We start from the raw sequence: 27,718 nt of genomic DNA, 5'->3' as shown, positions 1-27,718 counted from the left end.
ATCTCGCAGCTACCAAGCAATATGTTTATATTACTAATAAAATTGATACAATGAATGGGGTTTCATTTTTAAAAGGTAAAATTCAAAGAGACTGGTGAGGCAGTGAATATTTGAATTCAATCAGTGGTGGTAGGTATAACTTTCAGTAGTTTTCGGGTGTGCAGGGCAGAGGCAATGTAAGATCAAAAGGTAAGCCTCCAACTGGCTCCACAGTGAAAACAACTTCATTTTGAATTCATAAGGTGAAAATGCTTTGCCTGGTGTTCCGTTAAGTCTATGGGTTGCTATTGCCTTAATGGAAATTAGTTTGGGAATTTGTTGAAAGTTATGTTAGTAGTAATTTGTAGCCATGTGTACATATATTTTAACTTGTATAACTTAATAAAATGTTTCACTCAGTTTAATGTAAAAGGTCAAGAACTAATGGTCTGATTCCTGAATTTAGAGTCGCACCTCAAACATAACACTTATAATTATAGGTTATGACAGTTGTTTAAAGTTTCCCTCTGGGATTTTTTTAAATAACTCCGCATTACCAACTGCATCTGTCATAACAGGCGATAAGCGTTAATCAGCAGGCAGTTTCCTTGCCCCTGTTTGACCTGACATCATGAGATTTCATAGAGTCAGGTCAATGTTGAGGACTGCCAGGGCAACTCCCTCCTGACTGTATACCACTCTCTTGGGTCTGTCAGTGGGACAAAACATATCCAGTGATGGTGGTGTCTAGGACATTGTCTGTAAGGTACAATTCCATGAGTATGACTGCTAGATTGCTTGACTAGTCTGTGAGACATCTTTCCCAATTTTGGCACAAGTCCCCAGATGTTAGCAATGAGGACTTTGCAGGATTGAGAGGGCTGGTATGCCATTGTTGTTTCCAGTGCCCAGGTTGATGCCGGGTGATCTGTCCAGTTTCATTCCTTTTAGACTTTGTAGCGGTTTGATACAAGCGCTTGAAGCTTGGCCATTTCAGAGGAAAGTTTAGGAGGAGGCAGTGACATAGTGGTATTGTCAATAGACTGGTAATCCAGAGACTCAGGGTTCGAATCCTACCACAACAGATGGTGGAATTTGAATTCGGTAGTCAAAATTGAATTCAATAAATGTATGGAATTAAACCTATAATGCTGATCATGAAACCATTGTCGATTTTCATTTAAAAAAAACCCATCTGGACTCATGTCCTTTCAAGGAAGGGAAATCTGTTTACCTAAAAGTCAGAGTCACAATGAAACTGTTTTGTTTTGTCAAAACTTGTGTTTAAGATTGTGTTGACCAGCAGTGAAGATGAACTAATTTGGAAACTACAGTATATTTCACACTATAGGAAGGGAGTTTCTGTTTCAAAGAATTTTTGTAGAGAGAAAATGAGTGGCACCCTTATATATGAAGGCTAGTGAAAGTGTATGATTCACTATTATATTGCTCAGTTATTTGCTTTTCTTTAAATCCTATCTTTAGAAACTGAGTTGTGGTTTGTTGGTGTATATTTAGTTTGGTTTTCAACGAGAGGAGAGTCATGTGATGCATTCCAGGGTTCACTATTGTGATCCTTGGGTCTATTTATTGTTTACCTTAAACTTTGGTAGATTATTGCACACTCTGGATCAGGGATAAGAGGTCTGCTTCCAGGAGTATCTGGTGCAGATTTGAAGAAAATATCCAGTGTAATCGTCCAAAATTGCCACAGGAACTAATTTTTCCTTGAATGTGATTAATCTTTGAGGAGTACTTATAGAATGATCTAGGACAGGAGGAAGCCATTCGACCCATCACCTCTAACCCAGCTCTTTTTGAAAGAGCTGTTGCATTAGTCCCATTCTCCAGCTTGTTTATTGATCATTTTGTTTCAGAACAATAACCACTTGCATTCACTATAGCCCCCGTGTACAAGATGATCTTGGACAACTTTAGAAGGGAAGAAAGGGAGGATTCCAAAATTGTAGCCAGATTTTTAGAAGGCTTTTGAAGCGGGGGGGATGGTGTGAAGAGTTTCAACCTCTCCCACCTTGGTGGTTGGGCAATAGGGATCGTTACACTCAGCGTGTTTGATGTTGTCTTCTGGGAATACTTTCAACACAATTTTAGTGTGCTCTTGAAGTTCTGGAGCAAACAAACGTGTATTTGTGCATAAAAGCAGATAATGCTGGTATCTCACAGCAGCTTGATCAGCATTTATGACAAGAACCGATGAGCTGACATTTGAGATTGGTTAACTGAAGGATTAAATGCATGAAAAGGTAGCTTATCCATTCTCCCTGCAGATGCTGACTGATCTCACTATTTCCATCCTAGTTTGTTTTTGTTTCATATTTCCAGCATATTTTTTTGCTTTACATTTATAAGTACAAATATATGTCTGTCTGTGTGAGATAATGCATGTACCACACCCCAGGAAAGCTGTATTGGAGGAAGTGCAGTATAGATTTACCAGAATGATATTTGGACTCCAAAGATTAAGCTTCGAGGAAAGGTTGCACAAACTAGGGTTGTGTTCCCTAGAATTTAGAAGGTTAAGGGGTGATTTGATCAAAGTTTTCAAGATATGAGAAATAGAGAGGGGAGATAGAGAAAAACAATTTCCTCTGGCTGCATAGTCTATTACTAGAGACCATAATCTAAAAATTAGAGCCAGACCTTTTGAGGGGTGAAATTGGGAAACACTTCTGCGTGCAAAGGTTGGTATAAGTTTGGAACACACTTCCACAAACAGCAACTGATACTAGATCAGTTGGTGATTTAAAATCTGAGATTGATGAAAGGCAGGTGTATAGAGTTAGGTGACAGATCAGCCATGATTTCTTTGAACGACGGAACGAGCTTGGGGGCGCTAAATGGCCTATTCCTGTTTCTTTGTGCAACTTATCGTGCAGGACCACTTGGTTATGCAACACCATTCTGATATTATTATCTAAAACCAGTCATTGTGTGAAAGTAACCACCAGTGCATAAAGTACCATGCTTGTGTATTATTTTATCTGCTATTCAATTCTGATTTGTGCTTGTCAAGATTCTAATAAAGTTTTAAATGTTTTGTTTCAGGAGTTTTATGAACATACAACAGTCCTCTGGCAGGATGAAGGTGTGAAAGCATGCTACGAAAGGTCGAATGAGTATCAGCTCATTGACTGCGCACACTAGTAAGTACTTTTGGTGCTTGGCAAATTGGTGATCAGGAAGGGACTCTACTGGGAATACAAAAACTTGAATAAAATGTTGTAGACAGAAACTAATGCAATATGTTGAGTAATTTAATAAAAAAAACACTCATTAGAGGAATCTGGTAATTTACTTCCTGTTTTGTTGATGTTTACTGACATTACTTCTGAAACCAACACTGAAAAGTGTTTACCTGTAGTTTATTAGTTAAACTCAAAAGCCTGACAACAGTAACTTGAAGAAGCTGAACTGCTGTATGTTGTCTAAGGGACTAAGTACTCTGTTTAAGAGGATTTGATAAGACGTAGGAGCAGAAATTAGGTCATTCGGCCCATCGAGTCTGCTCCGCCATTCAATCATGGCTGATAGGTTTCTCAACCCCATTCTCCCGCCTTCTCCCCATAATCTTTGATCCCCTTACCAATCAAGAACCTATCTCTCTCGAACTTAAATACACTCAATGACCTGGCCTCCACAGCCTTCTATGGCAATGAATTCCATAGATTCACCACTCTCTGGCTAAAGAAGTTTCTCCTCAACTCTGTTCTAAAAGGTCTTCCCTTTACTCTAGTCTCTCATACTAATGGAAATATCTTCCCCACCTCCACTCTATCCCGGCCTTTCAGTATTCTGTAAGTTTTAATCAGATCCCCCCTCATACTTCTAAACTTTATCGAATATAGACCCCGAGTCCTCAGCCGTTCCTCATATGTTAAGCCTTTCATTCCTGGGATCATTCTCGTGAACCTTCTCTGGACCCTCTCCAGGGCCAGCACATCCTTCCTGAGATATGGGGCCCAAAATTACTCACAATATTCTAAATGTGGTCTGACCAGAGCCTTATAAAACCTCAGCAGCACATCCCTGCTTTTATATTCTAGTCCTTTTGAAATAAATGCCAACATTGCATTTGCCTTCCTAACTACCAACTCAACCTGCAAGTTAACCTTAAGAGAATCCCAGACTAGGACTCCCAAGTCCCTTTGCACTCCAGACTTCTGAATTCTCTCCCCATTTAGAAAATAGTCTATGCGTCTATTCTTCCTACCAAAGTGCATGACCTCACGCTTGCCTACGTTGTATTCCATCTGCCACTTCTTTGCCCATTCTCCTAACCTGTCCAAATCCTTCTGCAGCCTCCCTGCCTCCTCAATACTACCTGTTCCTCTACCTATCTTTGTATCATCTGCAAACTTAGCCAGGATGCCCTCAGTTCCTTCATCTAGATCATTAATGTATAAACTGAAAAGTTGTGGTCCCAACACTGACCCCTGCGGAACTCCACTAGTCACCAGCCGCCATCCTGAGAAGGACCCCCTTATCCCCACTCTCTGCCTCCTGCCAGACAGTCAAACTTCCATCCATGCTAGTACCTTGCCTCTAACACCATGGGCTCTTATCTTACTGAGAAGCCTCCTGTGTGGCACCTTGTCAAAGACCTTCTGGAAGTCCAAGTAGATAACATCTATTGACTCTCCTTTGTCTAACCTACTCGTTACCTCGTCAAAGAATTCTAACAGATTTCCTCCTTTAAAATGCTTGTTAAAACCTACCTCTTTGGCCAAACTTTTGGTCACCCTCCTTAATATCTTGTTTGTGGCTTGATGTCAAATTTCATTTTATAACTCTCCTGTTAAATGCCTTGGGACATTTAGTTAGGTTAAAGCTTACTGCATTGTGCAAATAAATTAATGATCTAAGTTGAGGAGAAGTTGAGGAGAAAATTAGTGGAAGTGTTAGAAATGAGATTTAGGGCAAAAATCATTAAAACTATTTAAACGCTTAGATTTGTAAAATTGGTTGCATATTACGGTTGGAACATTATTTACCCAGATCTTTTTCCTATAGCAGTTTCCAATGGATATGTTTCTTGATAGTCCGTACTATCTATAATGGCACATGAACTATAAAGTAATTCAGTAACACAGTATTTTATCTGATTCTTGCATAATGATTTTTAATAGTATGGGAAAACTAGATGCAGCAAAGAGTAGCAGCTCATGCAGCCTTGCTGAGTTGGTTGTTACAAAAAAATTTACTGTTTGACATTAAGATAATTTGCACCTTGTCTTGGTAGAAACGGTCGTATCCTAAATAACATTAATTCTTCACAGCATGCTTCAAAATATTTACATTAGACAACACCATGTGCTGCACAGCTTTTCACTGCACTCCGTGCAATGAAAATATTCTACAATACATAGAAAAATGATTATGCTACATTATGTAATGAAAAAATGTCTGGATAAGTATACTTCGTGCAGAACTCAAGAATTCTAAAGTTAATGTCAATCCTTTTTGAAGGATGTAAGAGGGCAATAACAATTTGCATTTATACAGCGCCTTTAAGGTAAATGTGCTAAGATGTTTCACAGGAATATTATCAAAAGTTAGCACCAAGTCACATGATATATTAGGCTAGATTAAAAGCATGGAAAGTACAGTAGATTTTAAGGAACAACTTAAAGGAAGAATGAGTGATAGTTTGTGGAAAAAACCCCATCTCTTAGGAACCTACCAGCTGAATGTATGTCCGCCAACTGTGGAGCAATTAAAATCTAGGATGCATAAAGCCAGAATTGGAGGAGTGCAGAGCTCCTGAAGGCTTGTAAGGCTGGAGGAGGCAACAGATTAAAGGATGGATAAGGCCATGGAGGGAATTGAAAGCAAAAATGTTAAAATTGAGGCTGTGTAGGATCAGTGAGCATGGATATGAAGGGTGATTTGGTGCAAGTTAGGATACAGGCAGCAGAGTTTTGAAAGAATTCAGGTTTATGTAGGGTGGAAGACTGGCCAGGAGAGCACTGGGATAGTCCAGACTAGAGGTAACAAAGGTATGGCTGAGGGTTTTAGCAGCAATTGAGATGAGGTAAGGGTAGAGTCGAGCATTTGTTTTTAATGGTTAGTTTTCAATTTGGATAGAATTTACAATGTTGGATAAAGTTGAAATATGGAACATTAATGCAGCCTGTTGCAGCTTTAGCACTTCATACCTGAATTGACAATATTAAAAGAAGTTGGTGTAAGCTAAGCGAAAGAACATTGAATGAAATGTAAAGGAATGTTGAAATCGGTTAAACTCAACTGCAGATGCAAAATGGTACTGGAGAAATATAGTGCAGGACTTTTAAGGACTTTTTCAGTATTGCAGTAAGAATGATTTGAGTAGATCTTCAAAAAGATCAAATTAGGTTCAAGGAAGATAGACTTGCGAAGTGATTATTCATTAGTGAGAAAAATATTTGTTTTCCAATTTATTATTATACGAGAAGAAAAATATATTTTGTAATGTGAGGAGGAGATGCCCGAACAGTTAAAAGCACTGAAGGCTAATAAATGCCTTGAGCTAAAAACTTCGGAGGAAATTTGTGAGGTCCAGACACAGTTACAGTGGATTAATTGGTTACTGGATAAGTCCTACCGGATTGAAAAAATGTAAATATATTGTCAGTATTTAAAAGAGATGCAAATCTGATCCAGGTGACCACAGGCATGTGGGTTTATTTATCAGACATTGTCATCTTCAGGTCCCATGTAGTACAACATCAGCAATCATGGCTCTCCAGCCTGATAGCAGCCAACAACTTGGTGGTGTTCTTAAATCTTATACTTGTTCTGCTTTTTAAATTGTGTGTTTCCTACTTTGTCATGTTCTTACTTTAATAACCTCAATTTTATCAGTCGCCACCAGGTGTTCTAATTTCTCTCTACAAAGTACATTCCCAAAGAATTGTAACTCTTTCGAGTACAAACCCATTTCCATCTGTTTCAGATGAAGTTACATTGTTTCATAGTTTGCCATTGTGAGATTTGAACTCTTGATACTCTTTTGAGTAAACCTGTTTCCATCTGTTTCAGATGAAGTTACATTGTTTCATAGTTTGCCATTGTGAGATTTGAACTCTTGATCTCTTAATCTTAGGGTTACAAACCCAGTACCATAACCACTTGGCTATTTAGGCCAAGCCCTCCCAAAGAATTGTAGTTGTCGCTTGGTGATTAACTGCAAAAGTTTTTGTTTTCTTGCTCAAAACTTCTCATTGGTTGTGTGTGTAATCCTTATCAGCTGGTTCAGAAACCACATCTCTGTTGCCTTTAATTTATCTTCCACTGTCTTGCATCCAACTTTTGCATCCATAGAGTGACATTGACCAGACGTAATATATTAGTGATCTCACTCTATCAGCTGAGTAACAGTGCTGCAGCATCAAATAAGTAACAGTGAACATGTTATCCACTGGAAGTGCTCCAAAGCACTCATAGATTCCCCCTTAAAAGGTGGGTGCTGGGATCAGGAAGTTGAAGAAGGCAATGCTAACCTGGCACCTTTTCTAGAAAAAAATGAGTTGGGGTCAAAAACTAATGTCCCATCCACTCATTAGCTTGCTTAAAACGAGTCCTGAGTTGAATCTAAATACAGTTGATTAGGCTCATGGAGGATGGTGGGATTTCTAGTAAAAAAAAAAGGCTAGAATGTTCAAGTTCTGTTACAGGATTTAATCCCCTTAATCTATTTGTACTCGTCACCAGCGAGAGCTGTACTCCCATTGGTAGATCTCCCCAGTTAGCTAATCCATAAAGGTTCACTCAGTAACTTTCCTTTCAGCTTCACGCATTTGGGAACAGGATGTATGCGAGGAGGAAGATGATAAAGTGCCTGAATCAAACTTGCCAGACCAAATTCCATATGTGAAGAGTCAATCAACGTACATAACACAAGAATAGGAGCAGAAGTAAGCCATTCAGCTCCTCAAGCCTGCCCCACCATTCAATGAGATCATGGCTGATCTGCCCCAGGCCTCAACTCCTCTTTCATGCCAGCTCCTCATAGCCCTCAACTCCCTGATATTTCAAAAATCTATCTACCTCTTTAAATACTTTCAGTGATCTAGCCTCCACAACCCTTTGGGGTGGAGAATTCCACTCATTCACTACCCTCTAAGAAATTCCTTTGCATCTCAGTTTTAAATGAGTGTTCCCTTATTCTGTAACTTTGTCTCCTAGTTCGAGATTCCCCCACTAGTGGAAACACCTGGCAAGCCCCCTCAGAATCTATTCAATAAGATCACCCATCATTCTGCTAAACTCTTATGAATAAAGGCGTAACCTGTTTGGCCGTTCTTGACCAATCGACTCCTTCATCCCAAGAATCAGTCTAGTGAATCTCTTTTGAACTGCCTCCAATGCCAGTGTATCCTTTCTTAAATACGGGGACCAAAACTGCACACCGTACTCCAGGTGCAACCTCATCAACACCCTGCACAGTTGTTACAAGATTTCCTTAGTTTCAAACTCCAACCCCCTAGCAATAGAGGCCAAAATTCTATTTGCCCTCTTAATTACTTGCTGTACCTGCATGCTAACTTTTTATGTTTCATACACAAGAACACCCAGATCCCTCTGTTCTGCACTTGTTTGGAGTCTCTCTCCATTTAAATAATAGTCTGCTTTTTGATTCTTCCTACTAAAGTGCGTGACCTTTCAATTTCCTACATTAAACTCCCATCTGCCAAATTTTCACCCACTCACTCAACCGATCTGTATCCCCTTGCAGATTCCGTATGTTCTCATTACAACATGTCCTCCCACCTATTTTTGTATCATCAGCAAATTTGGATCCATTACACTATGCCCCCTCCTCCAAGTCTATTAATATAGTTAGTAAATAATTGAGGCCCTAGGACTGATCCTTGTGGCACTCCACTAGTTACATCTTTCCAGCCTGAAAATGACCTCCTAATCCTGACTCTGTCATCTGTGTGTTAACCAATCCTCAAGCCATGCTAATACATCACCCCTAATGCTGTGAGCTCCTATCTTGTGCAATAACCTTTTATGTGGCGCCTTATCGAATGCCTTCTGGAAATCCAAATACACTACATCTACCGGTTCCCCTTAATCAACTTTGCTTGTTATTATCCTCAAAGAACCCTAGCAAATTTCTCAAACATGATTCCCCTTTCACAAAACCACGTTGGCTCTATTTAATTGTCTTAAGCTTTTCTAAATGTCCTATTTCTTCCTTAATAATCGGATCTAGCATTTTCCCAAATACAGATGTTAGGCCGACTGGCCTATAGTTTCCTGCTTTTTTGTCTCCCTCCCTCCGGTCACCTTAGCGGTTTCACAATCCTCTCGGAATCCAGTGAGTTCTGGAATATTTCGATCAATGCCTCCACTATCTCTGCAACTACTTCCTTCAAAACCCTTGGATGCAGGCCATCAGGTCCTGGCGACTTGTCTGCCTTCAGTCCCATTAGTTTGTCAACTGCTTTGTTCCTCGTGATAGAGACTGTTACAAGATCTTTCCTCCCATTAGCTCCTAGCTTACCTGATATCTTTGTGATGTTTATAGTGTCCTCCATCATGAAGACCGATGCAAAATATTGGTTTAAATTATCTGCCATTTCCCTGTACCCTGTTATCAATTCTCCAGTTGCATCCTCCAAGGGTCCCACACTCACTTTAGCCATTCTCTTCCTTATATACCTGTAGAAGCTCTTGCTGTTTGTTTTCATATTTCTTGCCAATTTACTTTCATAACCAATTTTCTCCCTCTTTATTAGCTTTTTAGTCATCTGCTGCTGGTTCTTAAAAAAAATTCCCAGTTCCCTGGCCAGTACTTTGTATGCCTTAGTTTTTGATTGGATGCGCTCCTTGATCGCCTTTGTTAACCATGCGTGGTTCATCCTTCTCATCGAGTCCTTCTTCTTGACCAGGAAAATTTTTTGCTGAGCATTATGAAATATCTGCTTAAATATCTGCCACTGTCGCTGACCTTCCCCTTAATATATTTCCCCAGCCCACTTTAAGACAGCCCTTTCTTCATAGCTCTGTAATTGCCCTTATTTAAGTTGAGAACACTGGTTTGAAACCAAGTTGTTCGCCCTCAAACTGAATTTGAACTTCTACCATGGTGTGATCGCTACCTCCTAGAGGATCCTTAACTACAATATCTGTTTTTAGTCCTGCCTCATTACACATTACTAGATCTAAAATAGCCTGTTCCTGGATAGGTTCTGCAGCGTATGGCTCTAAGAAACAATCCCTGATGCACTCAACAAACTTGTCTTCCATGTTACCCCTGCCAATCTGATTTGTCAAGTCAATATACAGATTAATATCACCCATGACAATTGTAGCACCCTTCTTTCCTGATTTATACTTTGTCCTACAGTGAGGCAACTCTTCGGGGGCCTATAGACAACTTCTACCCGTGACTTGTTCTGCTTGCTATTCCTTATTTGCACCCAACCTGATTCCACATCATGATCTATTGCACCTATATCACTATTTACCTCCCCACCGATTCCTTCCTTTATTAACAACGCTACCCTGCCTCCTTTTCTGTTTTGCCTATTTTTCCAGAATGTCGAATATCCTTGAATATTGAACTCCCAGCTTTGGTCACCCTGCAGCCACGTCTCTGTAATAACTATCAAATCATATTAATTTATTTCTATTTGTGCAGTCAACTCATCTATCTTGTTACAAATGCTGCATACATTCAGATAAAGAGCCTTAAACTTTGACTTTCTACCATTATTACTCATTCTGATTCTAATTTCTGATGCATTCTTCTGCTTATATTTTCTGCCCCTTCCTGTTGTTATCATTCGCCTCTTCACTACTCTGCATCTTTGCTCTCTTGTTTCTTTTTGATTTTTTTAAACCTCCCTTCACTTGAGCCCTCCACCCCACTAATTAGTTTAAAGTCCTATCTACAACCTTAGTTATACAATTCGCCAGGACACTGGTCCCAGCATAGTTCAAATGAAGCCCGTCTCAATGGAACAGCACTCTCCTTCCCTAGTACTGGTGCCAGTGTCCCATGAATCGGAACCCATTTCTCCCACACCAATCTTTGAGCCACGCATTTACCTCTCTAATTTTATTTACGTACGCCAATTTGCATATGGTTCAGGTAGTAATCTGGAGATTATTACTTTTGTGGTTCTGCTTTTTAATTTAGCCCAGAGCTACTCATAGTCCCTCAGCAGAACTTCTTTCCTAGACCTACCTATGTCAATGGTACTTACGTGGACTACGACAACTGGTGCTGCCCCTCTTACTCCAAGTTCCTCTCCATCCCAGAAGAGATGCCCTACATCTTGGCACCAGGTAGGCAACACAACCTTCGGGACCCTGTCTTTGCTGCAGAGAACAGTATCTATTCCTCTAACTGTGCTATCCCCTATTACTACTACATTTCTCTTTTCTCCCACCACTTGATTGGCACTCTGTACCACGTGGCTGCGGTCAGTTCACTCATCTTCCCTGCAGTCTGTGCCTTCGTCCACACCAGGAGCAAGAACCTCGTACGTATTGGACAAGGGAACTGGCTGAGCACTCAAAGCGCTCAAAAGCTCACTCTTGCAGTCCCTGATGCTGAAACTCCTACTGATCTATCATAGATACAGATGCCAACTTCTCCGTGTATTTGTTATGCTCATTATCATTTAGAATGTGGTCAATAGCTGTTTATGATAATTGTAAAAATTATTAGCCACTTCTAGAAAACAGCAAGCATTCAACATCCACCAGGAGGTAATGGTACCTTTGTTTGGTAATCTGGTCATGCATTTGGTTTCCTGATGTGGAAGAACCATCACACAAGATACTGATCTTAAATTCCTCAACTGTGATTTTTAACATTGTGGATGCATTAGGTTGACTAACCCCTTATGATGGCATAACCAGCTTCCAGTATCATATCTTCAAAGCAAATTTTGTTCCACGTGATGCCTTTGCAATCAATCCATACTCCTAGTGAAGAGCATATGCAGGGTGCTTCTTTACTTGTCTTCAAGGCTTTTGCTGTCCTGTTTGTGGCATGACTTGAAGTTACTCCTATACAATTTGCAATAGCAATTACCTTTAGATAGGAAGGTTATTTTTAACAGGGAGGGGTATCTGAAAGCTTTTATTAAATACCAGGAAACCATGCAGATAATTTGGGAAATTTCCATAAAAACAAGATGACTTTCATTGGTGTTCTCTACTCTTATGATACAATTTTGTCTAGCACAACAGCAGTTAATATCACTGCCTGGATTTTTTGAGCCCCACAATGTAGAATGGCCTACCACTTTAGGGTGATAGCTACACCAAGTGGCATTCAGCATGGCTCCAGGCTTCTTTGAAGTGAAGACTACCTGATTAACACCTGCTTCCCAAGGAACTACATTGGCTTGGGGGTGAGGGTCAGTGGTGGCCAGAGTTTCTCCAACAAGTCATAATCAAGTGAGGAATAGTCATTTACAAATTTGTAGGTCTGAGACTAATGTTTTGCTAATTTCTTTATCATGATTTTGAAGTTTTGCCAGGTAATTCAATGAATATGGCAGTGTCTGCCAAGATTGAAAAGTCACTAGTATGAGGTGCAATCTAAAGGATTTGCCCAGCAGCAGAGGACAGGCTTCTTCTAAAGATAGCCCCCAAAAAAGGTTGGGAGAATACAGTTTTTGTTTCAAATTTGAGCACCAACTGAATTGGCCTCTCCAATATTATTATGAAAGAACAATAATTTGCATCATAATTTTCTGGTTATGTAAAGTAGGTTTATGGGTGTGAGTGTAGATGGTTCTGTCTGTGTGATTTACTTACATTTGGAGTCAGGAAGACTGCAAGTTTGAAATTATCTAAAGAAGTTAGGTGTAGGAATGTACTTGAAATGCTAATGAATAAACATGATGCTATCTTAGCATGTAAGGTGTGATGGGAATTTGCATTTTTAGATAAGTGAAGGGATTGTTTGGATTTCAAAGGGATGTCAGTCTGTTTACAACTAGCCAGATAAGCAAGGCTAAGGAGTGTGTTTAGTTTTCCCATAGGTTGCTGACAATATTGGCATCATGCAGGTTTTTTTATTATGGGAAAGGTATAGTTCCAAAGGCATATGGAACAATGGAATTTACATATTGAAGAGAGAGAAACATATATAAAGGAGAATGAAAGGCTATGTTGGGGGGCCATGTAAAATCTAACAGGAGTGTGTGAAACAACCTTGAAGAAGCCTCCAGCCATTTGTGCATAAATCTGTTATGTCTAGTAAGTGAAGTTGGAGAAAGCCATTTGGAATTCCATTGTCAAATGGGAGCTGTGTTAGCTTGCTTTTTTAAATTTAAAATATATTTTGGACTGTCGTCTTAAGAGAATGTGTAATTGGGAGTCAGGTTAATTAGGAAATTTAGGAGTAGTCTTTTGTATGTGCTTCAAATCTTTTATTTTGTTAATAGATATTTTACTTTAATTTTTAAAATCTCTAAAGGCCTCAGTGGACTCATTACTTCTGAATTCAGTGCACACATCTCGTAATAAATACAAATTGCAAAACTGTTGTGATGGCGTGGCCAAGTTTCCCTTGTGGATTTGGTCCACCTGGCGCACATCATCTACTATGTCATAACAATATCCAACGTTTATACATACCCCCAATACAGTATATCTCAGAATGCAACAGCTCCAAGTCTCTGGCATTCAGAATTTTCCAAGCTAATAATTTAAGCTCATTATACCTACATCAAAAGCCAACATTTTTCTCCTTATAAATTTCCATGCCCATATGGTTAATGGAAATCACCATTGTAAATTCATCACCCTATTTTGCCATTGAGTGACTTTTCATCTGAATCAGTTGGTGCTTTATGAAACTTTACATTTGAAAATTTTATACTGGCAGTTTTTTTTCCTCATTAATCGAAATTTCACTTGTCCAAAATAAATTACTTATTTCATAACTTTACTGCTTTGAATCATCAGCCTGGAATTGGAGACCTCCCATCACTGGCATTGTCACCCAGTTCCACTTGTAACCCCATGGCTGTAATAATTTTATTTCTGTCTATCTGTATCTCAATGCCATGCCTTGTTGGAATGTTGAACAGATTAGGTATCCTTTTACAATTCAATGCTTTTACTCTTCTTTTAAGAAAAAAGGAAAATTACTCAAATGAGTGTGAGAAACATAAGTTCATAGAATGAATTAAAGCTATACCAGGTGTGGGAAGGGGGCAGTTATGGTGGTATGCATTATCTTGTTAAAAATATGCTGTTAGAGTTGTTTTATTTTAAGCAATTATTAAATCACATGGTTGACTTTCTGGCTTTGTTCATCAGACTTTGTCGTCTGGTCATCAAAGCCTCATTCTCAGGAGTTTATATTTGTGAGCAATCCTTGCACGAAAGCATTCCAACATGTTACTAAGTTGTCGACTTGAATCTGCCACTCTGAAAATATGCATTCTGTCCAATGCCTTTTTCTTAATGTGGAAGTTTTATTTACCTCCTAACATCAATGAATTTCTAGTTAAGTATAACTAACTCTCCACAGCTTTGTGCGCTTCTTTTGTATCCAGTAAACTACACCCCACCCACCCAGTTAGTTTTTCTAACTTTCATGACCTCTGCCTCCATTTTGTTTTGTTTCTCTTTACCTTTTCTCTCTGTTGTTTCTCTCTTTCCTTTCATTTCAGATGGCAACTATTAGGGTTCAAAATACGTGGGAGCAATGAGCCGTGAGAAACCAAAGACGGGTGCAAAATTGAAGAAAGATTGCCCTCATGCATATTAGTGTGTATTATGGCTGAATAGCTGCATGAACATGATCCCTGAATGGCTTGTTGAGGCACACATCCAAAGATTAAACTATGGATGTTAGACCTTCCGGTATAACTGTAATTTAGGTGTTATTTCTTCACAGGTGCCTCTTGATGTCATTGGATAAATGGGATTTGAACATGTCCCACCCTAGTAAGCTGCATTCTTTGCATAGGCCCCTGGGCCTCCTCTTCCGCACATCATCAACCCACAGCTTTACACCATCCTCAGGCATCCAATCATTGTCATGGGCGTGCACAAAATCTCCTGCAGGGAACTTGATTTTCAGCATGGTTTTATGTTTGAAAATTACCATAAGCTTTAATTTCGTTCCATCATGCTAGCTAGTACAACCGTGTAGCGTGTCTTCTCATGCCCTGTGGTTTTCACTGGAACTGTTTTCTAACCTTTCCACTTTGCAGTTCGATTGCTGGTTATATCAAAATTCGTAGGTGTTCCATCCATGTTGCTGATGTGGCATAATGTGGTACTCAATTTTTTGCCACTGCCTGATGATTAGTCACTGAAAACTGGTAATTTTGACATTGGTCGTTTGGCAGTCTCTGAGAAAACATTGTCTTCAGCCACAAAGCTAGACATTTTTGTTTCTTAAAGCAGCTACACCAATTAGCTGTTGCTCTGAAATCTTTGGTGGACTTGGGGTTTCATTTGGCCTTCTTAATGAGCATTGCATTTCTAATGACTATGTAACTGTTCAATGATTTTCAAGGACCCATTCCAATACATGCCTCTCAAGATAAGGCCATTCGCTGGTCCCTGTTCTGATAGCATATTTGGCCTTGGGCGTCATCTTCAGGGCGGGTTCCTCCTTTCATTCTCGTACCAGTTTTTCACTAAAACTGAAATCCTTCACTGCAGCACAATTATTTAATGAGTTAGCAAATGCTATGACTTTTAGCTTGAAACCAACTTCATAGATATAGTGGAAGACTCATTCTCTTTGTTGTTTGCCTTGCACATTCTGCTGTGCCAGAATGCACAATACAGTATTGCATATTTGATACCTTGCACTTACAAGGTATTGGTAAGTAAGATGTGCATTTGGGAGGTGAAAAGTTGAGGCTGAAATAGGAGCAGTAGTAGACCACATAGCCCACTGAGTTTGCTCAGCCATTCAATATAATCATGGCTGATTTGGGGCTTCAGCTCCATTTGCCTTAGTTCCCTGAGAGACCAAAAATCTGTCTACCCCAGCCTTAAATATTTTAACAATAGAGTATTCACAACCCTCTGGGTTAGAGAGTTCTAAAGGTTCACAACACTTTGCGTGAAGAAATTTCTCCTCATCTCAGTCCTAAATGATCGACCCCTTATCCTGTTACTGTGCCTCATGTTTTAGATTCCCCAACCAGCAGTAACAATTTCTCAGCGACCACCCTACTAAGCATCTTCAAAATTTTCTATGTTTCAATGAGACCGCCTCTCGTTCTTCTGAACTCCAGAGAATATAGCCCAATTTACTCAGTGTCTCATTATAGGGCAATCCCCTCATCCCAAGGACCAATTTAGTGAATTTTCATTGCACCACTTACAATGCAAGTATATCTTTCCTTTATTATGGAGACCAAATCTGCATACGGTATTCCAGCTATGGTCTCACCAAAACCTTGTACAATTGTATTCTTTATTCTTGTACTCCAACCCCTTGCAGTAAAGGCCAGCATGCCATTTGTCTGACTACCAGTGCAAGTATAATATGTTGTGGCTGAAAACAGGGGTAGACTTATACACCGGGTATATGCTAAAACATGAATTTTGGGCTGCAAAATGGGGTTGCCTTAAATGCCAGATTGACTTATGTGCTGTGATCTACAGTACATATCTACAATATCATTACTTGGGGACTTGAATTGGTTGGTTGTGCTTGAAAAAAGGTGAATTGTGGACTGAAACTTTGATACTCAAGTATCCCCAGATTTGTTTTTGGGAAGGAAATTGATTTATCCTAATTATTTCTCTGCCTTATCTCAGAGTAAAGATTGCTTATATAATGTAAACTATGATAGTTTTGCACTCCTCCCTTTTCTTAGTTTAAAAAGGGGTTTGTAAAGTGTTGCTGATTCTTAATGTGGAGTATTGCCTTTAATAGTCCTTATTGCACTTAGTATGTCGCTTTAGAATGGCAAACTGTATTAGGGCAGAGAATGTACTGTTAGTGGAGGACTTCAATGTCCATCACCAAGAGCAGCTCAGTAGCACCACCAGGTGATGAGAGAACCAGCAGGAGGGAAAAACTGACTTGACCTCATGCTCACCAGTTTGCCTGTTGCAGATACACCTATCCATGGCAGCATTTTGATAGAAGTAACCGCCGCACAGCCCTTGAAGAGACAAAGTTCCATCTTCACATTAAGGGCATCCTTCTATCTTGCTTGTGGCACATCCACCGTGCTAAATGGAATAGCTTCAGAACAGATCTGGTAGCTCAGAACTGGGCAGCCATGAAACTTTGCAGGCCATCAGCAGCAGAATTGTATTCAATCACAATCTGTAACCTTGTATCCTGGCATATCCTTCACTCTAGCATCAAGTCAGGGAACCAACCTTGGTTCAGTAAGGAGTGTGGAAAAACATGCCAGGAGCAGATTCAGGCATATCTGAAAATGAGATGCCAACCTGGTAAAGCTACAATACAGGATTACGTGCATGCTAAACAGCAGACGTAGAATGCTATAGATCGAGCTAAGCGGTCCCACAACCAATGGATCAGATCAAAGCTCTGCAGTCTTGCTGAACAATTAAGCAACTAGCTTAAGGAGCTTCACAAACTTCCCCATTGACTGATGACAGTGCCCAGCGCTGGAAGCAGATGCGTTTGTGGCCATCTTCAGCCAGAAATGCTAATGGATGAAACACCTCAGTTGCCTTCTGAGGTCGCCATCATCACAGATACCAATCTTCAGCCAATTCGATTCATTCCGCGTGATATCAAGAAATAGCTGAGTACGCTGGATACAGCAAAGCCTAGGGCCCTAACAAGTCCAGAACTAGCCGCAACTCTAACCAAGCTGTTCCAGTGTAGCTACAACACTGCTATCTAGGCAACAAAGTGGAAAAATGCCCTGATTTGTCCTGTCCACAAAAACAGGATAAAACCAATCCAGCCAAGTAACACTACTCTCAAAGATTAGCAAAGTGATGGAAAGTGTCATCGGCATTGCTACCAAGCTGCACTTAATCACCAATAAACTGCCTGACAACACTCAGTTTGGGTTTTGGCACCAGTCTTCATCACAGCTTTGGTCCAAACATTGGGGGGGGAAAGCTGAATTTCATGAGTGAGGTGAGAGCGACTACCCTTGATATCAGGCAGCATTTGACTAAATGTGGCATCAAGGATCCCTAGAAAATTGAAGTCTGTGGAAATGGTGTTGTGGAGTGCAGCTCTCTGCTGGCTAGAATCTGGCCATACCTAGCACAAAGTCCCATTCATCTATCATCCAATGCTCACTGACTTACATTAGCTTTGTGTGGAATGGCAGCTGTTACAAATAGCAAACAACTGTTGTGCAACCTGAATGACCAGTTTATGTGCTGTATATTCTCTTTAATTCTTTCTTACTGGATGCCGAGACCTTTAAAGAGGCTCTTTATTCATGAATGTGTTTAAAGTTTCAGATGGAATTTTATAGTGTGCATTTTTGGTGGGAAGGGCTGGACCTTCACCACAGAACTGCTGAACTTATTTAGGTTTAGACTTTACCGAGTGCAGATTTGTAAATAATGAACTGAGCATCGAGTTTTTTCTTTAAGATGGAAGCTATTCAATTGCCTTGTATGACATTCTGCATCACAAAAGAGGGTAGAGAGTTCATCCTTCAACACCGAGAGCCTCTTCAGTAGCCCCTACATAGCATATATGGTACAGAAACAGGCCATTTGGCGCAACCCGTCTATGTCAGTGTTTATTCTCCACTCAAGCACTTAATGTGAAACTTAATTCATTTCAAATGTTGCCAGAATGCACTGGAGAAATGGCAAATTTCTAGTTGCTATCTTGTTTGCCCTAAATTATTCACCAGCTGCATGAAGGAAATTTGCTTTAAATTGTACACTCAATCTAACAGAGCTAGTTGCTTAAAGCAGGTGGTTATTAAATATAAATGGTGAGCACTGAGAGCTGTTTTCTGATGAGATTTAAAAATAACGGAAATAGGTGGGAAAAGAAAAATCTATATAAATTATTGGGAAAAGGTGGGGGGGATCGGAAAGGGTGTGGGGATGGAGGAGAGAGTTCATGATCTAAAATTGTTGAACTTAATATTCAGTCCAGAAGGCTGTAAAGTGCCTAGTTGGCAGATGAGGTGCTGTTCCTCCAGTTTGCGTTGAGCTTCGCTGGAGCAATGCAGCAGGCCAAGGACAGACATGCAGGCATGAGAACAGGGTGGAGTGTTGAAATGGCAAGCGACAGGGAGGCCTGGGTCATGTTTGCGGACAGACCGAAGGTGTTCTGCAAAGCAGTCACTCAGTCTGCGTTTGGTCTCTCCAGTGTAGAGGAAACCACATTGGGAGCAACGAATGCAGTAGACTAAATTGAGGGAAGTGCAAGTGAAATACTGCCTCACTTGAAAGGAGTGTTTGGGCCCTTGGACGGTGAGGAGAGGGGAAGTAAAGGGGCAGGTGTTGCACCTTCTTTTCCCACCTATTTCCGTTATTTTTAAATGTATTTCCATCCATTGTTTTATCTCTACCTTTTAGCCTATTTCGATTCCTTCACCCCACTCTCACTAGGGCTATCTGTACCTTGCTTGTCCCGCTTGCTACCCTTAGCACATTCCTTAGATAATATCACCACCTTCAACACCTTTATCCTTTTGCCTATGACATCTTTTGGCAATCTCCACCTATCACTGGCCTTCTATCCAGCTCTACTTGTCGTCGTGTTTCTCCCCCCCCCACCCCCCCCCCCCCCCCCACCTTAAACCAGTTTATATTTCACCTCTCTTCTATTTTTACTTAGTTCTGTTGAAGAGTCATACAGACTCGAAACGTTAACAGTGTTCTCTCCGCAGATGCTGTCAGACCTGCTGAGTTTTTCCAGGTATTTTTGTTTTTGTTTTGTTTACAATGTCTTAAGATTTGTTTAAACTGTCTTAACTTCTCCCTATGCTTCTGAATACGCTCATGCTTCTGAATATGCTCAGATGTTGGTTACTACAGGTGCAGGTGCTTTTTTAAGTAAATTAACCTTTTGATTGTGTTTAACAATCGTTAATGAAGGTGGTTTTACAACCTTGCTTTACATTCCCAAATAGATTAATCCATGGAATATTCCTCCAGGTTCTTAACTGAATGCATATCATTTCATAAAGTTATTATCTTCAGTTACAATGATTGTACTGGTACTCTGGAAATATTTAATTTGAGTATTGGGTTCAGAGCAGTGGCATTGTTGAAGAAAAAGTGCAGTTGCTCAATTATTGTTTTGCACCTTCTATAAATGCCAGTTTGGAGGACTCAGCCCGCTGTCAGGAAAATTTCTGTAAAGCCAGTGATGTAAAAACTATATTGTGTAAGTGGGTGGAAAGCTTGGTCGAATTATAGACAAAAATGTGCCACCTTGCACTACAAAGATGTACTCGAAAGAGTTACATAGATGGCTGTTTGTATCTGCCATTGGAAATCGGTACTACAGTAACAGCAGAGTAAGAAGTTAGTAAACATGTAATTTAAAAACATAATGTTAGGAGTTGGATGTTTAAAGATGGATTCACTTCTGACTGTTAATCCATTTGAGTGCAGATTAATGATCTATTTTCATAAGTGTACAGTAGGATTCTATGCCAAGTTTCTATATTTTACTTTCCTAGATGTGCTATTTTGTTAAAATCATCTGCTGAGCAAGGCTTATTAGTTATTGGACAGTATTTTTTCATTGTTTTTGTTGCCTAGCATAGCACAATAGAATGACTTGAGTTATTGGTTTACTGATATCAAGCAGTAATGGTTAAACTGTTAATCCTTACAGTCTCCAATCAAGCTTTAGAGTTCTGTTTTCACCATTGTTAATCCCCTGTTAATGTTGCTAATTTTAGGCAGGATTTATTTCTTTCAAATGCTTATGTAACAACTTCATATCATGATGAGAAGTATGCAAGTAGATTGCATTATTTTTGTTCCCTGTTGATCATGGTAGTAAATACTTCAGTCTTAGTGGTCATTAATGGCCACTATCAGGAGCTGGTTTGTGGAGAGGGAGGAACAAGTAATACAAAATATTCAAAGTCTGGATATTGTGTAGAACGAGTGTGTGAAATATTTGCATACAAGGCTGTATTTTCGTTAAAGTCAGCAGGATGGTATTTGACCAATATGCATGTAATGTGCAGGCCTTTATTTTTAAATCAGAAGATGTTTTGTGTAATGCCTGCTTGCAATGTGGCAGGAAGCGCAGTCTGAGGGGCTCTCTGTGTGCACACTGTTAAGTAACTCATCCATTGGAAAGCTTCCTTTCCCAAAGCGTTTATGTAAACTAAAGGCAGATCCAAAGCCAGTGAAGACCTATTTTTAGCAGCTTTGCTACAGAAGCGGGAGGAGAAATCCTAGGGTCATGTAGGAGGGCAAATCAAAGCGAGTATCCCTGCAGTCTGCTGTAACAAGCAGCAGTCAGATGGGCTTGTGTACTGCAGTCTTAGATCTTGAGTAAAGCCAAATTTGCCTTAAACATGGATTTCTTGAACCCCTTCCCTAACTACTCACCCTTGCATCATCTTCTGCACCTGTGAAACTTGTTCGTTTCATTTTTTCTTTGACATCGAAAATGCATCCAGCAGTCCTATCATTGGGAGGAAGATGTCGAGAAGATCAAGCTGCATATTCACAGGCCTACACTGGCTTTGAATTTAACACACAAAAAACTTGTCAACCTGCCAGAAAACTCATTTATTTGGGGAAAATAAATGTATTCTAGGAAAAGAAATTGATTTATGAAGGGGGGGGTGCGGGAAGTTGGAGTATTTTTGTGTACACTCATGTAAATTTCAACAGCTATATGAACTTTTATAAGGTTTTGAACATTGTATTTTTAATAGGATCACAGTCAGTCTTGTGTGGGTTTAAATTCTGTTGATAAGCATTTGTGCTATATGTTTGGCATAAAAGAGAATGTTCTGCGAGCCTGTGAAAAGACAGGTTAGCATTTCAGGTGCAATACAGATTCTTCATCAGAGGACTGTTAGAAGACTGGGAAATCCCTTTCTACCCCAAAAGGGGAATTGTGGACTCGCATATTTGTGGGTGAATCTTCTGTCAAATAAGGGAATTTGTTTACGTGAGGTAATCGCATGTAGCTGGCACATGAGTGTTGCTTTCTATAAAAGCTACAAATATGAAGACACCTGTAAGGACTTTGAATGAAGAGGGGAGGGAATAACAAATAAATACATGTATCGGTTTACTAGACTGAATAAGTCATTTTGTTCCAAAAGGTATTCAAGGCTGTCAACTGCTGTCTGTTTCTTGACTTTTACTTGCTGTTCTCCTCTCACCTCTTTGCATTCGTTTTCTATAAAAATGCTCCATCTTCTGGTGAGGGTCTACCACCAAGACATTAATTTTTTTTTCCCTCTTTAAATATAGACAGACCTTCTCTGTATTTGCAGTGTTTTCTTCATTTTATGCCACCTCATCCTCACATTTCACCCCACCAGCCTCCACATTCAAAGGATCACCTTCCGCCAACTCCAGCCTGATGCCATCACCAAACACATCTTCCCCTCACCTCTCCTGTCAGCATCTCGTAGGAACCATTCCCTCCATAACACCCTGGTCCACTCATCTATCACCCCCAACACCTCATCCCCTTTCCATGGCACCTTCCCCATGCAAACAGAAGAGGTGTAAAACCTCCTTCACCAATTCCCTCCTCACCATCCAAGGCCCCAGACACTCTTTTTGGGTGAAGCAGCAGTTCATTCGCACTTCTTTCAGTGTAGTCTCCTGTATTCGCTGCTCACATTGTGGTCTCTACATTGGAGAGACTAAACGCAAACTGAATGACTGCTTTGTGGAACATCTATGTACAATCTGAAAGCTTTGCCCCAACCTCCCTATCACTTGCCATTTCAATTCACTATCTTGCAATCATGCCCACTTTTCTGTGCTTGGCCTGCTACAATATTCCAGTGAAGCCAAACCCAAACTGGAAGAACAGCACCTCACCTTCCAATTGGGCACTTTACAGCCTTCTGGACTTAACATTGAGTTAAAAAAATTTCAGACCATGAACTCTATCCTCCATTTTGATTTTTTTTCCCAACCCCCTCCCCCCACAAGTGCCGTCCATAAATTATTCTTATGTTTTGCTTTTAGAGAGCACCAACCCTTGTTCTGCTATTAACACATTCTACTTTCTGATCTTTATGCCACTGTTAGCACCTGCCTCAGTCTTTAACACTATCATTACCACTCCCTTGTGTCCATGACATCTTTGTCAAATCTCTCCTGAGCTCCCACCTACTCCTGACCTTCTATTTGCTCCATCTGCTCCACCCCATCTCTTCAACAATATTAACTCCATCACATTTCTACCTCACTTCAGCTCTGAAGAAAAGTCATACGGACTCGACACATTAACCCAGTTTCTCTCTCCACAGATGCTGCCAGACTGCTGAGTTTTCCCAGCATTTTCTGTTTTTATTTCAGATTTTCAGCAACCGCAGTATTTTGCTTTTATTTTAGAGTAAAACTTTTATATATGCTATTCCATTGCACTTTGTGTCTATCTTTTTGTGGCCTTTAAAAAAAAAATAGTTAAATCATTTTGAATATTTGAAATTTTTATACCAACAGTTGAAGGTGACTAGACATAAAGTTCAAGCCATCTAAACTTTCTGTCAGCTGGTTCATGATAATTACCCAATTAGTGATGGAATTGGCAGAATCCTGAACTGCTTCATGAAGAAAATTTTGATCATCTGAGTTATGATGGTTTGCCTCTAATGGCTGAAATACAGGTTCCTCATTATGGAAGAATGCCAAACTCTTATTACATTGCTATGAAGTCCAACAGGAAACAGTTTGTTGTGATTATGGAATTTTCCGCAAGATGATCAGTGAGGTCTAAATTTTAATTCTTCATTGAAGCATCCACCATAACTACAGGAGTTAAACTTAAGCTGATTTCCCCCTCCATCATGTCCAGCATGGGAAATTCATCATGCTGGTTGCTAAATCTTGATTCCCTCATTGTATGGCTGCATTTGGGGGAAGAATTTACTTGGAAAGGGTTTAATTAGATCTTGACCTGATGGGCACAGTTCTTCATCAAAGATGCACTCAAGTACAGGTAGCTGCTTAAACAAAGTCTATCCCTTTTCACTGCCCATCAGTGGAAACAAACTCCGTTTGCTGCACTAATAACCACATTTCACGCCTTGGATTTGGGGTGAGATACATTCCATTCAGTGATGTGATTTGGCAGAATGACTTCATTCCTTGTTTGAAGGGTTAAATTATGAGGGCAGGTTGCATGAATTTGGTATGTACTCCCTTATGTTTAGACGGTGTTCTAATTGAGGTCTTTGAAACAATAAAGGGATTTGATAGCACAGATGCAGAGAAACTACTTCCTCTGTTGGGGAATCCCTAGTCAAGTAGGCATAAATGTCCAGTTTAGGCCATTCAGGACCGAAATCAGGAAATGCTTTTTCACACAGAGCGTAGTGGAATAATGGACCATGCTTTCCCAAAATACAGTGGAAGCTGGGTCACTTGAACCTTTGAGATAGATTTATGGATTTTTGTTACATAAGGTTTCAAGGGATATGAAGCAATGCTGGTCAATTGGGGTTGAGATACAGATTTGGCATAATCAAATTGAATGGCAGAAGAGAGTCAAAGGACTGAATGGTGTGCTCCTGGCTCTGTGTTCCCACAGCAATTATATTTTTGGCAGGCAAGTGGACGAGTCACTAAATTTAAAGAAAATAGTCTCAGTAGAATTTCTGGAATGGCAGTGAGAAGCGGGACATCTAACAAAACGTTCCTTGCTCAGATGTTTCAACCTTTCAACATGTGGCTACTTTTGTACCCTCTCTAAGGAAAGACCTTTTCTGCAATTGGTAACAGATTTGTCCTGGTCAGTGTTGATTGTTCAGGGCGGCGAACAACAGAACAATCTATCTGACTTATCAATTGTCTGAAGATGCATTTTGTCAAATTGGCTCTGGACCATCCCAAATTCTTAGTATGGGGCCACACGGGTATGTGTAGGAATTGCGATAGCATGCTGCGGTAGCAAGTAAGAAAAGGCTCACTTTTAATCTGTTAGCATATAGTAAAGTTAGCCTGAAAGGATCTAAGCAATCATACTTCTAACTTATCATTTAGCTGGAATGGACAAAATAGCAGTAGATTCTTCCACCAAATTGCATTTCACAATCGAAATTTACCCTGAGATGGTTCAAAACATATTCAGGAATTAAGATGCCCCTCGATGGTTCCCTTAATTGTTTCAGGTAACTACAGTATGTTTATTTAAGGATGCCCTACATGAAGGCTGCATGCTGCCTCCAGCCTTCTTTTCTTGAAAACATTTTTTTAATATATAATCCTTTTGATCCCATGAATAATAAAAAAAAGCATTGAAAGGAACATCCTACCCTTGCAATCTGTGGATATTAAATATCCTGACATTGAACAGCTTTAGGGTCTCATTGTCCCCCATGAAAATCCTCCTCTTTAGCAGAAGGGTTATTAACATTTGGGCATTCCAGTTGATGGTTTAGTTGTTGAAATGCAGCAATAGTTAGGACAAGATTTTCAACCTTTGTAAATAACTACTTGGTTAATTTAGGACATTGAATAATAGGCCTTAGAAGATGGACCAAGTTTGTTTAGTGATCTATGAAGTGGGATAAAGATTGTGTTTCCCACATTCTGACTTACAGTTAGTACTTCTTAACCCAGTTCTGTACGGGCTTATATTGTGACTAATTTGGATGTTCTAGACTTTGTTTGATAAATATCTAAAATTGGTGGTATGATTTATGCAGTTTAGAAGTTGTGCCTTCATCCATTTGGGACCTTAAATCTGTTATACTGAACCAAGCACCTTAACTCTCTGAAGAAAACCTTTAACTACAAAGGGACCATGTTTTATATATCCATCACCATAGAGAAATAGGTCACTTGCTCAATCAGTCCATGCTGGTGTTTATGTTCCACGCAAGGCCCCTCCTATCTTTTCTAATCTAAATCTACCAACATAACCAACTATTCCTTTTTCCCTCATGTGCTTGCCTAGCTTCCCCTTAATTGTATCTATACTATTTGCTTCAACCATTTTCTGTGTTTGCAAGTTCCACATTCTTACCATTCTTTGGATGAAAAAGTTTCTTCTGAATTCCCTATTTTTATTTGGTGACTATCTTATATTGATGGCCTCTAGTTATGCTCTTCCCCACAAGAGGAAACATTCTCTCTGTAACCATCCTATCAAAACCTTTCATAATTTTAAAGACCTCTATAAGGTCATCCCTCAGCCTTTCTTGAAGAGAGAAGAGACCCAGCCTGACCACTGGTATGTACACCCACGCATTTCTGGTATCATCCTTGTAAATCTTCTCTCCATCCTCTGCAGTGCCTCTATATCCATTTTATAATATGGCAACCAGAACTGCATGCAGTACTATGATTTTCCCTTCAATTCTATCCCTCTAGAAATAAAGCAGAGTGCTTGATTTGCTTTTTTTAATGGCCTTGCTAATTGTGACACAGGTTTTAGTGAGTTGTTGCAATTGTACTCTGATTCCTTTGTTCCTTTACCCCACCTAGACTCTCACCTTCCAAGTAATGTGACCAGCCTATTCTTTCTTAGAAAATGTACTACCTCATATTAATCTGTGTTGAACTTCAATGGCAAATTATTTGCCCATTCTGCAACAGTATTAATGTCCTTGTGTAATTTGTTGCATGACTCCTCAGTATTAACTATACCCCCAAACTGGTGACACCTAAAACTTAAGCAATTGTGTTTTTGATTCCAAAGTTAAATTGTTAACGTAAATTGTGAACAGCAGTGGTCCCAGCACTAGCTAGTGGAAGACTTCCCACTTCTACCACTCTGAATAACTACCCTTTACTCCCATTCTGCTTTCTGACTTGTAATCACTACCAGTCCATTTTGCAACTTATCACTTGACACCACGTTCTCTGAACTTATGCCTTAGTGTATTATGGGGTACCTAATCAAAGCCCTTTTGAAAATCCAGATAAATTTAATCTATGGCCTAACCATTGCCTACTCTCTCTGTTGCCACCTCAAAAAAATTCAATACAGTTGGTCAAGAAAGATATTCCCTTGTGGAATCTATGCTGGCTATTCATTATTACGTTTTTCATTCTTCAATGTTCTTCTGTTTTCTTCTTTAGTAGTGATTCCATTCCTTTACCTATCACCAATGTTAAGCTGACAGGCCTGAAACTTCCTGAACATGTTCTGTCCCCCATATCTGCAAGTCCCCTGGCACTACATCTTTTTCTAATAAATTATTAAATATATGTAATAATATCTCTGTTACCTCTTCCCTAGATTCATTTAAAGTGCATGGATGCAATCCACCTGGACCAGGGATTTTATCCTGAGTACGATTAATTTATTCAATATATTGACTTTTTTGTTAATTTTAAATGCGCTCATTACTCAACTCCACATTCAATGTCATGTCTATCTATCCTATCTTGTTTTTAAATACCAAATTGAAATAATTATTTAACATTTCTGCCACTTCCCTGTCATTACCTGTGGTATTATCCGTAATGATCACAGCCTGCCTTTTTTATTGATCTGTCTGTAAAATATTTTAAAAATTGTTCTATGTTCCTTGATAATTTAATTTTTCTTAATTTTTTTTTGACTTCTCTCTTGATCGCGTTATACTCTCTCTTATCATGCATGCCTCTGCTGTCTTTGTGCTTACTGTATGACTCTTTCCCA

At 39.7% G+C, this 27,718-nt stretch overlaps 1 protein-coding gene across 4 annotated transcripts in view; it reads left to right on the top strand.

Moving 5' to 3' along the window:
• Positions 1 to 27,718, top strand: part of gnas (GNAS complex locus) — a 360,976-nt gene that overhangs the window by 241,916 nt on the left and 91,342 nt on the right. For 3 of the 4 annotated variants that reach the window (XM_041205309.1, XM_041205310.1, XM_041205311.1), the window contains exon 5: positions 3,046 to 3,143. In XM_041205309.1, coding sequence (XP_041061243.1) covers positions 3,046 to 3,143 — 98 coding nt within the window. Of the gene's footprint in view, positions 1 to 701; positions 741 to 3,045; positions 3,144 to 27,718 lie in introns of those variants that run through there. The other variant, XM_041205312.1, reaches the window with a different exon arrangement.

The sequence above is a fragment of the Carcharodon carcharias genome, chromosome 14 (genome assembly GCF_017639515.1).
Source record: "Carcharodon carcharias isolate sCarCar2 chromosome 14, sCarCar2.pri, whole genome shotgun sequence".
In the NCBI taxonomy this organism is placed as follows: Eukaryota; Metazoa; Chordata; class Chondrichthyes; order Lamniformes; family Lamnidae; genus Carcharodon; species Carcharodon carcharias.
This window is presented reverse-complemented; position numbering and strand designations above follow the sequence as displayed.